Consider the following 13,056-nt stretch of genomic DNA (forward strand, 5'->3'; position numbering starts at 1 on the left):
AACCAATGGAAACATTTTACACATCTCAAAATGTCCAGTTTCCATACAGTCCCAAAACAATTAATTTAATAGGATCTTACCTGCTTCATTTTGCCAGTAACAACTGGTGGGAGTTTGGCTCGAAGTTGTTCCTCCTCTTTGCATGAAGCTGGAAACCCACTCAGAAAAGCAAGGTTCGGCATTAAGACTGACCCAGGAGATTCTTTATCTGTGGTCTAGACAAGTAAGTTACTTCTTATTAATTTTTTGTAGTTACTGGGAAGTAAAAGTTAATTTTTGAGGGATCTGGTAATTCAAAAATTTACAGTCAACCAAAAAGTCAAGACATTCTTCAACTTTTGAACACCAGTTTTTTTTAGTCAGCAATCCGCACACAATTTAGTTAGAAAGTTTTTTAAAACTGATTTTAATTTCACTTCTAAAATGTCCTTCTATTCAATCATTTTTATTTAAAAGGGGCACAAATTTGGCAATATATAAAGAATAAGGTTTGTCAACCAATGACAACGATGTAGACATATTTGACTAGCACACAACGACAAAATGATCCTTCTTCAAAGGTTTGCAAAATATTTTCTTGAAGACCTTTTAAGCAATTATAATCTATTGATGAATTTTAATTGTAATCATTATAAACCATTCTTTTCATGAAATTTGAATATCAATCTGTGGAAATGGCCCACACTACAATCACATTCAATAACTCAAGAGCTTATTTGGTCCAAGTAGCCCTGATGCCCATGACGCAAGGGATTTACTGTTATTAGAGATTAACCAAGGTTACAAATAAATGGAAACTAAGAAAAAGTGCAGATATAACCCAACAAGAGATAACAAGGTCTCAACTAAATGCTAAGATAAAAGCAAAATACTGTGGATGCTGGAAATCTGAAACCAAAACAGAAAATGCTGGAAAAACTCAGGTCTAACAGCATCTGTGGAGAGGAAGAAAGAGTTAACATCGAGTCTGTATGACTCTTCAGAGCTTCAAATAAATGCTGTTTATTCAATACTATCGACTGTCTAAAAAAAGAGCTATTAAGATTTTAAAAACATTTGACCTGTACTTCACTGCTGAATTCAATAACAGGTCTTACCTCATTTGGAGATCAACCACCACCCCCTGCCTTTTTATTATATCTTTCAGTCACTTCCATTTTCAGGAACGCATTCAAGGGTTTCTTAAATAGATTTTTTAAAATTTATTTTTTCATGAGACGTGGGCGTGGCTGGCAAGGCCAGCATTTGTTGCCCAGTGCCAACTGCCCTTGAGCTGAATGACTTGCTAGGCCATTTCAGAGGGCAGTTAGGAGTCAACCACATTGCTGTGGGTCTGGAGTCACATGTAGGCCAGGTGTATCAGAGTGTTACGGTGAGGGGTGTGGGGTATATCAGGTAAGGATGGCAGGTTTTCTTCCCTAAAGGATACTGGTAAACTAAATGGGTTTTTACAACAATCGATAATAATTTCATGGTCACCATTACTGAGACTAGCTTTCAATTCCAGATTTAATTAATTGAATTCAAATTCCACCAACTGCCATGGTGGAATCTGAACCCATGTCCCCACAGCATTAGCCTGGGCCGCTGGATTACTAGTCCAATAACATTACTACATACACTAAGCCACCATTTCCCCATTTATAATTGCATATTTCAAAGACCTTCCTTAGTAACCTGGTGAAAACTAACAGAATATATCCTACTTGTCAAATAAAATAATGACCAGATCTCTAACTTTTTTCAGTTTTTGAACACCTTTGTTTATGCATTACACACAACAGGGAGTCAAGTTCTATGCTTCAAAATTGGCGTACACTTTACAATTCTGTCATGAATGGGAGTGAGAAGCCAACTTCTCAATCAACTAGGTGCAAAGAGATCAGGTAATGTCTACTTCCTTATTGGGATTCAGATTTTCTTACAATAATCATGACGATTCTTACCATTCTTAAGATTATGCTGCTGGATAAAATTAAGATCTTTATTGATGAAGGATGGAGAAGCACTTTTGGCTTTTTGAGCTCCTTTACATAAATACAGATACGTTTTGTAGACACCAGAGAATGACAATATATTCTTACGAAGTAGAGAAAGGCACACTCAATAATGTAATCAGAACATCAACTAAGTACATTAAAAAATAAATGCTATCAACTGCAAGAGCCCAAAAGAAAAGTTTCTTTTTATTTTTTTAAATGGACATGGATGGCACTGGCTAGGCCAGCATTTATTGCCCATTCCCAATTGCCCTCAAGGTGGCGGTGGTGTGCTGACTTCGCTGCAGTCCACGTGGTTTAGGAACACCAACAGTGTTGTTAGGAAGGGAGTTCCAGGATATTGACTCGGCAGTGAAGGAACGGTGATGTAGTTCCAAGACGGGGTGGTGTGGCTTGGAGGGGAACTTGCACGTGGTGGTGTTCCCATGCATCAGCTGCCCCTGTCCTAGGTGGCAGAGCTCACAGGTTTGGAAGTGCTGTTGAAGGAGCTTTTGGCAAGATGTTACAGTGCATCTTGTAGATGGTACACACTGCTGCCACTGTGCGTCGGTGGTGAAGGGAGTGAATGTTTGTTGATGGGGTGCCAATCAAGCAGGGCTGCTTTGTCCCGGATGGTGTCAAGGTTATTCAGTGCTATTGGGGCATTCCATCAAACTCCTGACTTGTGCCTTGTAGATGGTGGATAGACTTTGCAGAGTCAGGAGGTGAGTTACTTTCTGCAGATCTCACAGCCTCTGACCTGCTCCTGTAGCCACAGTATTTATGTGGCTGGCCCAGTTCAGTTTCTGGTCAATTGTTACACCCAGGATGTTGATAGTTGGGGATTCAGTAATAGTAAAATGCCAATGAACATCAGGGGGAGATGGTTAAATCCTCAGCAGGTATTAGTGGAGAGAGAAACAGACAGAGTTAATGTTTTGTGTTTCAGAGCTCTGAAGATCGTATGGACTGAAACTTTAACTCTGTTCATCTCTCCATAGATGCTGCCAGGTCTGAGTTTTACTAACATTTTCTGTTTTTACTTCAGATTGCCAGCATCCACGATATTTTGTTTTTATTTTGGTTCGATTCTCTTCCCTAAAGGACATTAGTGAACAAGATGGGTTTTTATGACATTCGACAGTGGTTTCGTGGTCACCATCAGCTCAGCTTTTAATTCCAGATTGTTTAGTCACTGAACTTAACTTCCACCAGCTGCCTTGATGGAATTTGAACCCATATCTCCAGAGCATTAGCCTGGGCGTCTGTATTACTAGACCAGGGACATCACCGTCATGCCACTGCCCCCCCAGTTTTGCAGGTGTACTTATTTTCAAAGTAGTTATTGTATGCATTATAAACATTTTCAGTAGAATGCGGAGTTGTTTACCCAATACCCATAGCTGCAGAGCAACAGCTCTGGGATAAAGCCATGCAAGCGTTTAATCAGAGACAAGGCAGCTTCTCAGCTGCTATGGGCATTGAGTAAAGTGCTTCCTATTCCATAAGTGCTATTATGTTAACAAAAACCCACTGCCACTTCACACTGATTTGCATTCACCTCATAAGAATTTGGGGACCAGAGGAAGCAAGCTGCAAGGGGAGGTGCCAGTGATCCTGACTCAATAAAAGTTTTTTTTAAAATTAATTTACAGGATGTCGGCGTTGCTGGCTAGGCCAGCATTTATTGCCCATCTCTAAATGCCCTTGAGAAGGTGGTGGTGAACTGCCTTCTTGAACCTCTGCAGTCCCTATGGTGTAGTACACCCACAGTGCTGTTAGGGAGGGAGTTCCAGAAATTTGACCCAGCGACAGTGAAGGAACGGCGATAAATTTCCAAGTCAGGATGGTGAATGGCTTGGAGAGGAACTTCCAGGTGATGGTGTTCCAGAAACAATAGTTTTCAACAGGCTGTGGTCCAGTGTCTCAAGCTGTAAAAAGGCTTGGTGCATTGAAGGATATGCATAATTTATAAATTACAAGTATGCATTCAGTGAGCCTCCTGTATATTTTGCCATACAAGTGTCCCAATAAGTGTCCAATTTTTCCAGGTGTTTCCTCAGGAACACCAGTTTTTCAGATTTCACAGTACTTCAATAATTTGGTTGGCAGAATAAAGAGTTATGCATCCAGGTGACTCTTACTGAGCCGACAGTAAATTGAGTGGATGGGAATAAGAAGTTACAATGGAACACAGATTAAGTGAGTAGCCACAACAGTGGCAAATGGGATAAAAGCAAAATATTGCGGATGCTGGAAATCTGAAATTAAAACAGAAAATGCTGGAAAAAAACCCAGGTCTGACAGCAGCTGGGGAGAGAGAAATAGTGGTAACATTTAAAGTCCGTATGACTCTCCTTCAGAGCTACGGACTCGAAACGATAACTGTTTCTCTCTCCACAGATGCTGCCAGACCTGAGTTTTTCCAACATTTTCTATTTAGTAGCAGATGGGAGATCTATATGGAGGAATTTGAGGCTATATATTTCAGATTCAAGACAGACAAATCAGAATACTTTTCTAACGGCAAGAGGCTAAAAACAGTGGAATATTTGTCTCCACATCCACAATCACTAAAAGCTAGTAGACAGGTGAAAAAGAAAATCACAAAAGGCTCTGGAATGTTGGTCTTTATCTCAAGGGGGCTGGAATACAAAGGGGAGGAAGTGATGCTTCAGTTGTGGAGAGCCTTGGTCCAATCCCATCTGCAGTACTGCATTCAGTTCTGGACATCGTATCTGGAGGAGTGCAGGGCAGGTTCATCAGAATGATAACTGGGTTTAAAGCATTAAAATACGAGGACAGGTTGCGTAAACATGGTTCATTTGTCCTTAGGTTTAGACGGTTGAGAGGTGATCAAATTAGAGTTTAAACTGCTAGAAGGACCTGCACTGTTTCCTCTGGTAAAGGAATCCAGAACAAACAGATATAAGCTTAAAATCAGATCCAGACCACTTGAGAGAAATCAGGAAGCAATTTTCACGCATAGGGTGGTGGAAATCCGGAATTCCTCCACCAAAAGACTGTGGACATTGGGTCAATTGCAACGTTCAAGACTGATATTGATAGGGTTTTTATTTAGACAAGGATATCAAGGGATACAGATCAAAGGCAGCTCAACACTTCCTAAGGTATTTAGTCAATCAGTAGCCAAATTTTACTTCAGCATTAACTGGTTTCATACAATTTAAGTATGTGAATATTTGCTTGTTTGTCAATGATAAACATAATATGAAATACAAAAACCTACCAGATAGCCTCTCCATGCAAGTCGTTTATCGTTTTGCTTTTGTATTGCTGAAAGTGTGTCATCCACTAAAAGAAAATGTTTGAATGTTATATCGCAGATTTACTGATTATATATTTTATTTCCCTGCGACCCCCTTTATCTATTTGATGCTTGACTGAAACCTTTAAGATCCTGAGGGGTTTTGACCAGGCGGATGTGCAGAGGATGTTTCCTCTTGTGGGAGAATCTAGAACTAGCGGTCACTGTTTAAAAATAAGGGGTCGCCGATTTAAGACAGAGATGAGGAGAAATTTTTACTCTGAAGGTTAGGTGTCTTTGGAATTCCCTTCCTCAAAAGGCACTGGAAGCAGAGTCTGAATATTTTTTAAGGCAGAGGTAGATAGATTCTTGATAAACAAGGGGGTGAAAGGTTATTGGGGTAGGTGAGCTGACCGGCCTACTCCTAATTCATATGTTCGTATTTTATTTCTGGACAAAATAAATATTCCATTATGTATATACACAGTATAACTATTTTAATGAATTGTAGAGTTGCTGCAGCACCTCCAATTTTATGAGGTGGTTCATCACCTAGGATTTTCACGTACCAAAAGATATATAATTTAGAACGTAACAACTACAGATCTGTATAAACTAAATACAGTTCACCCAAACTGCACTTGAAATTCAGTCATTGCTGTTATATAGCCAATTGTACAAAGCAAGATCTCACAAAAACAATGAAATGAATGACTTGTTCATCTGTTTCTTGTGCTTTGCTTGAGGGAAGAATGTTGGCCAGGGCTCCAGGAGAACTCTCTCCTTGGGCCTTAACTTCCGGCTAGTGTCAGAAAGAGATAGCACACAGGAATTGGAAGAAATAAACACCACTTCCCTGTACTTGAAAATTACACTGACACTGATCGTGGCAGCTGCACTTCACTGAAAGACTCCTCGCAGGTCCCAGCGAAATGCAGCTCCAGCGGATTCAAGGTGGTCACACTCTCATTTTTACGGCAATAGTGGGGGTGTCGGAAGTCCGGGATGTCAGAGGGACTGGAGGTCAAAGGGTGTCGGAGGTCAAGTCGGGCCCACAGGGGTAATTGATGGTGTGGGGGATTTCCTTGGGGGGGGGTGTGTGTCCCTTGGGAGTCTGCCTGAGTATTTATAATGGCTACCCAGAAGTTAGAAGAGGTTTTAATTCTCCTAACTTCTTCTGGGTAATGACTGGTGTAACCCTAGCGGAATCATCCGAAGTTTACGATCTAAACCACAGGGCAATTGTTCAGCGGAAGTTTGCACTTCTGGGCAAGTGCTATACAAGCGGTTACCTAGGAACATCTGAAGGGATTCCCCAGCGCATCCCTGGGGTACCCCCCCAAATCCAACACTGGAGAGCTCAGTAGTTACGGCCTCTTATCTTCGAATATTTCCATGGGATCTTTTATAAGGCAAATGTAACCTCAGTTTAACATCTTATCTAAATATCAATATGCTCTGCTTGAATCACCAACTGAATGCTACAGTTTCAAAACCCAATGTAAAAAGGTTTGCCCTGCACTGTTCTAAATCTTTTCCATTTAATCTCATATCTATGTCCCCATGTATTTGACTAATGGCTTTTACAAATGAACATGGCACTATTTTTTCAGTTTTTTACCAATTTAGACCAGAACTTTATTTTGTCTTATATGCAGCGTAAAGCTATTTACACTTACCTTCTTTTTGATTATCAAACATAATTACAGTAATATTGGAGGATGGATTTTTCAGCTTTGGTATTTGCAATACATGTTTGACAGCTTGAAAGTATGGGTAGATTGAAGGCAGTTCCTTGACTGTAATGTTTGCTGGCAAACTCGGATCCAAAACAATCATTGGCCCCTTCACACATTGTGACAACAAGCATTCTGGCTGCTTCTCACTGTAATCAACAATCCTGCATTAATATAGTGTTGTCAACATAGAAAGCTTTAATCAGTAAGGAAGGCATTTACTACTCCATGCTCACTGCTTTAGTCTCTTCAGTTTTAATAAAAACATTTGTATCTACTGTTAAATTAGTTTTGAAGCAGGCAACTTTCATCCAACCCTTTCTCCAAGGGATTCAGTATTTTACATTCTTATTTCAATCAGGACAATAAGACAACCTATTGCATTGATAATTTCATCTCCACAGCAGTACCCTGCAGCTCTCAGATGAGAGCAATCTCCTGATCTACAGAGGCCAGCACCTGAATAGCCTGCCCAGGTAAACCTACCCATCCAAAAGGCAGCAGGATGTGGATACCCCCAAACAAGGCTGCTCGAAGTTATATTCCTCCACATCCAACTTGGCCAGCATGGAACATGTTGCAGTTACTAACACTGTCGTAAGGGTCCCTCAACATGGCCTCTTCACTCATTGTAGGCACGAACACACCCAACGTAACTCGTGGAAGAATGAGATGCTCACCACTCTATCCCACTTTGCCTGCCCCCAAAACGGACTTGGAAAGCCACAAATCTCCAAGCAAAGGTGCTCCTTCTTAAACTGCAAAATACAATCCAACAACCCTAATAGGAGAGTCCCTCTCCTCAACCCCAGATTCAATGATCTATACAAAGATCTCCAAAGCTCTGCAGATACCAGGATTCCATATTCAAAGGAATAAACAGTTAATAATTTAATTAATTCTTTACTTGATTTTCATAGTTTTCACCCAAAACAGAAAATGGAAATTCACCTAGCTTTCAGTTAAGGTAGAAATAAAGCCTCCCCCTCCAAAATAAACCATCTTTGTCACTGCAGAAGGTGGAATCCATAGGTTGCATTCCTGATATAATATGCTGCAACTGCTCTTCATTGCAGACAGCCTGCTCAACTGTATATTTAAATAATATTCACAAAATGGTAGTTTGATGTTTAAAAGTGAAATATTAAAAATGAAAAATAAATCCTTCAATGCAAATACAAGAAATGCATTCTTTAAAAATGCTCTTCTTGTAGGTACTACTACAGATAAAGATTCACAGGAGTAATAAGGTATAAAAATTGCCTTGAATTCAGTATTTTGTATTTTAATTATTTTTTGTGGCCCAAAAAATTCCTCACTATGTAACCTGGTAGCCTATTAGGAAAAAGTTTGACACTCTTGTCTTCTATTGTGTCACAGAATGGAAATCATTATCATAGACATCTCCAACAACTTACTAATCTTCTGAGCCAAAGATCCGGATCCATCAAAAACCAAGAAAATGAAATCATTCAATCAAGTTGACTACCCACAATACTTATCCACAATGTTAAACTTACACTGTGCTAAAAATGCCAACATATTGTAAACCAGTTATAAAATAATAAAATGCAACTCGCAGAAAACCTTTCGAAAGGTGTTCTGAAGTTTAGCATTAAGTACAAATTAATTACCTTTCCTTAGTAGCTTCTGTAGCATTTCCAAGACTTTCCCTAAAAAAAAAGAAAATGCTAATTTGTTAATAGAAAAAAAATGAAAAACAAATTTAGTTTAAATGATTACAGTAGCTGAGATCAGGATCAGAGAGAGAGAGAGAGAGAAGGGGACACAGACACACACCAAAGGCTCAGCACCCTTGATTTGTGCTATGAAAAACTATGATACTCTTAGATCTGCAATTAATCTGAAACATTCTTAATCATATGGTCATTATTACAAAATGTGTATGCTGATGAGAATTACTGGAACATAATCCACTTCTACAACTGCAAGTTTTGTTGCATATTTCACAGCAGTGCTCAGTGTATTTGCACTTTAAAATACTTAGGTGTGAAATATACAGCACTGACTTTTATGTTTACTGAAGGGTGAAGGTAAGGTTGATAGCTTTATTCAAAATTCTAAATAAAAGCTGACTACCAAAATCTGATGCCATCTTTTGTTGAAATCCAAAATTCTTAATTAAAAGGAGGCATGAGATATGGACATGTACTATGCTAGGTTGCTTTGTGACATCCTCAGTAGAGAGTAGCACCACACATTCTAAAGCCTTATGGCAGCAGCTGACTAGCTTAAGAGCAGATTGACGCCATTTGATCCTGTGAAAACCTTGTTACCAGGTGGGTATTCTAACATCTTTAGCTTATTATGTATAAGGTCTGGTCTTGGTCCATGATATAATTTTTAGGGAATAGTCATGGTTCTCAGAGTAATTCAATCGAAATCAAGAAAAATTATGGCTTTAGAATGGCCTGGGTGAAAAAGTGTTTTCTCCCAAAAACAATATTTAACCATAATTTGACATGTATATTTTTGCAATATAAGATGGGAGCCCTACCCCCAGATTTCCACTCCTCTTTAGTTATGGGTATTGATGCTGATCCTTAAAGCAAAACATTCCCTCAGACAATCATAAATCCAAAGTCTGAGCTTTGTCACTTGAACTTACCTGCCTCAGTTGAAAAGATATACTAGGCATTAATCACCACATTTGCCCTAAGGGATTGCATTTGATCTGATTCAGTTTCAACAATACCTGCCACTGGTTGATCTTTTTAATTACTTCTCAGTTGGGGATACCTCTGGCAAATGTCATCTCATGTAATTGTCTAGGCAGCTTCAAAGGTCAGCTAAGTCAACCAAGTTGATGCCGAGTCCCAGACCAGGGACGACAGCAGACTTCCTTCTCTGAGGGTCATTAGTGAACCAGTTGGTTCGCAACAATCCATCGGCTTCATGGTCACTTGAACTGATGGGTTACCAAATTGTTTATTTTTAACGGAATTGAAAATCTCAAAATTAGGATCTGAACCGGTGTTGTCTGGATTATTAGTTCAAGCTTCATTGATTACTAGCCCAGTAACATAACATGTCTCAGATCTGTACAGAAGTCCAAGCAGTGAGAGGAGGGAAACCCAAAATTTGAAAATCAGTGTCAAATAAAAAAGGTTAAGAGATTGAAAGAAAAACACACTTTAATGTACGTTGGTCTTTCTTCATCTGTTCCCTTACTTCATGTAGTTCCTTCAGCAAACCTGGGTCTGTACCATTCACCCATGTATAGACCACATCAATTGGCATTGGCAGACATAATCTAATACATACAAAAATAGTATTAGTCATTCTTATTTCATTCCAATTGCATGTATATATACTTGCAGAACAGATATTGTGACTCCCGTTTATCCAATAAGCATACTGATGGAGAACAAAACTTTACTGTAAAGTACATTCACACACATTAACACGTACAGTAGATAATGCAATCGACTTTGTCAAGCATTTAAATAATTGACAGAATTCAGTGCTTTTCTGTTGCTTCAAGCGACTGAAAGGGCTGCAATGTCACTCAATCATTTTAAGCATATTTCAGTTGATGCCGTTTACTTATAGAACAACCTAGAAGCTTTTCTCTCCCTAAAGCAATAGTAAAGGAGATGCACATAAAAACTTAGTTAGCTCAGTTCCAATAAGTCTGAATACCTTGCTCAAAGCATTCTTGCAACAATTAACACATCGTAGTAAGTTGGAGATAAAAACCTAGCCTTATTGTATCAGGAATAGCACTGCCAAATGCTGAACAAAGCTCCTTGTTCTCTGTTCTTAACAAATGCTTTCACCACACCCTCAAAAACTATATGCACTAGTGTGAAACTTTATTTTCTATATCCGCCACCCATGTGATCTCCAAGCCTGCCAATTTATACTGTACATATGTTGATGCAAAGCTAAAACCACCTTGCATTGCACATGGCATCAGCTGAGGCTCAGTGGTAGCAATCTTGCCTGAGTCAGCAGGTCGTGGATTCAAATCACACTCCAGAGACTGAAGTACAAACTTTAGGCTACACTTTGATGTAGTACCAAGGAAGTTTGTAATGTCATTGCTGTCCTCCGATGGGACTTGAAACTATTGCCCCATCTTCCTTCCCAGTGAGAGTAAAAGACTCCATTATTTCAAAGAGCAAGGGAGTTCTCCCAGGTGTCCTGGCCAATATGTATCCCTCAACCAACCAGGTCGGTGTTACACTGCAGCTTGTGGGAGCTTGCTGTGTGCTAATTGGCTGCTGCATTTCCCACATCACAACAATAGCTACACCTCAAAAGTACTTAATTGGCTATAAAGCACATGAGACATTGAAGTCATGAAAGCTGACATATAAAAATGCAAATCTTCCTTTTAGTTCCAATTTAAATCATTTAAGTATTTATGCACTAAGTGCATGTTTACTGCTTCCTTTCATACATTCCCAATGAACAGCTGTAGTTTTGCCTGGACAGCATGGTGTCTGAACTCTTGATCTCTTGATTTTGGGGTTATAAACCCAGTACCATAACCACTCGGCTATTTAGGCCAAGCAATCCGTTTCCATCTGCTTCAGATGAAGTTACATTGTTTCATAGATTGCCATTGTGAGATTTGAACTCTTGATCTTGGGGTTACAAACCCAGTACCATAACCACTTGGCTATTCAGGCCAAGCCTCAGCATGGTGCCTGAAAATGCATTACTTTCAGTAGCTAACGGACAAGCTGATGTGTCTCCTTGATGGCCCATTCACATACTAAACTTCCCAACAAAGCCATTACTAAAAAATAGACAAAAGAGATCGAACAGGTTTACAGAACTGAGAGTCCTCAAGCAGATCGTAACAAGTTCAATCCTTGCATTTACAATCTGCAAAGTTCTAAACCAACAATCAAGTAGTGCCTGAAACTAATTGTATTTTACCTATTTTGGAATGATTTTCCAGCTACGTTGTCGCGATAAGAATCAAACATGACATGATATTGGTCTCGGCTCCATTCCACAACAACCTAGAAAGAATAATCAAATTGAAAATTAACTAGAATTTTTTTGCTTTGTTCATTAACACAAAACATTTTCCTGTACAGTTCAACATCATCCTAATAAGAAAATAATGCATGAAAAATGAATTAAATATTTCCTGAGCATAAACAGTTACCAAATCTTACTGAATTGATTTCAGCTGTCACTAAAATAGAATTATAGTCCGGACTTAACATCTGTGTGGAACAAAATTGTAAAGGAGCCTGGACATGCTGAGAAGTTACTAGCCCATAGAAAGCTGTTGCCTTAAAGTTCCCACATCAAGGCAATAATGAAAGCAGGAGCCAAAGCATTAGTAAATAATATTACAATTATACATCATTATTTCAGTGTACCAGAAGCCAAACTTCAAATTAAAACTACAAAGATTTGCAAAGTAATCAAACCTGATAAAAATCAGTACTCTTACATAATGTGAAGAGCAAATCAAGAACTCACAAAGAACAGCAGAGTGATGGAAAGTGCCGTTGACAGTGCTATCAAGCGACACTTACTCAGCAATAACCTGCTCACTGATGCTTGGTTTGGGTTCCACCAGAGCTACACAGCTCCTAACCTCATTACAGCCTTGATCCAAATGAACTGAATTTCACAGGTGAGGTGAGAGCGACTGCTCTTGACATCAAGGCAGCAGTTAACCGAGTGCAGCATTAAGAAGCCCTAGCAAACTAGAGTCAAAGGGCACCACGGGTAAGCTCTCCACTGGTTGGTGCCATATCTAATGCAAATGAAGGTGGTTGTGGTTGGTGGAGGTCAATAACCACAAACACTGACACCACATGGACGGCTGTGATTCAAGAGGGCAGCTCACCACCACCTTCTCAAGGGCAATAGGGATGGGCAATAAATGCTGGCCTAGCCAGTGAAGCCCACATCCCATGAATGAATAAAAAAATCTCAGTCCCAAGGCATCATTGCAGGAGTTCCTCAAGGTAGTGTCTTAGGCCCAACCATCTTCAGCTGTTTCAATGAGCTACCCTCCATCATGTCAGAGATAGGGATGCTCATTGATGATTGCACAATGTTCAGGACTATTGCCGAC

The 13,056-nt window shown here is 39.5% G+C and overlaps 1 protein-coding gene across 4 annotated transcripts in view; it reads right to left on the minus strand.

Annotated features, from left to right (window-relative positions):
• The window catches only part of gnptab (N-acetylglucosamine-1-phosphate transferase subunits alpha and beta), an 82,229-nt gene that overhangs the window by 59,780 nt on the left and 9,393 nt on the right, over nt 1-13,056 (minus strand). For 3 of the 4 annotated variants that reach the window (XM_041216031.1, XM_041216029.1, XM_041216030.1), the window contains exons 3-8: nt 11,895-11,980; nt 10,138-10,257; nt 8,618-8,656; nt 6,927-7,132; nt 5,230-5,294; nt 81-215 (exon numbers count right to left, since the gene is read on the minus strand). In XM_041216031.1, the coding sequence (XP_041071965.1) occupies nt 81-215; nt 5,230-5,294; nt 6,927-7,132; nt 8,618-8,656; nt 10,138-10,257; nt 11,895-11,980 (651 nt within the window). The remainder of the gene's footprint in view (nt 1-80; nt 216-5,229; nt 5,295-6,926; nt 7,133-8,617; nt 8,657-10,137; nt 10,258-11,894; nt 11,981-13,056) is intronic. The other variant, XM_041216033.1, reaches the window with a different exon arrangement.

Source organism: Carcharodon carcharias, chromosome 21 (genome assembly GCF_017639515.1).
Source record: "Carcharodon carcharias isolate sCarCar2 chromosome 21, sCarCar2.pri, whole genome shotgun sequence".
Classification (NCBI taxonomy): Eukaryota; Metazoa; Chordata; class Chondrichthyes; order Lamniformes; family Lamnidae; genus Carcharodon; species Carcharodon carcharias.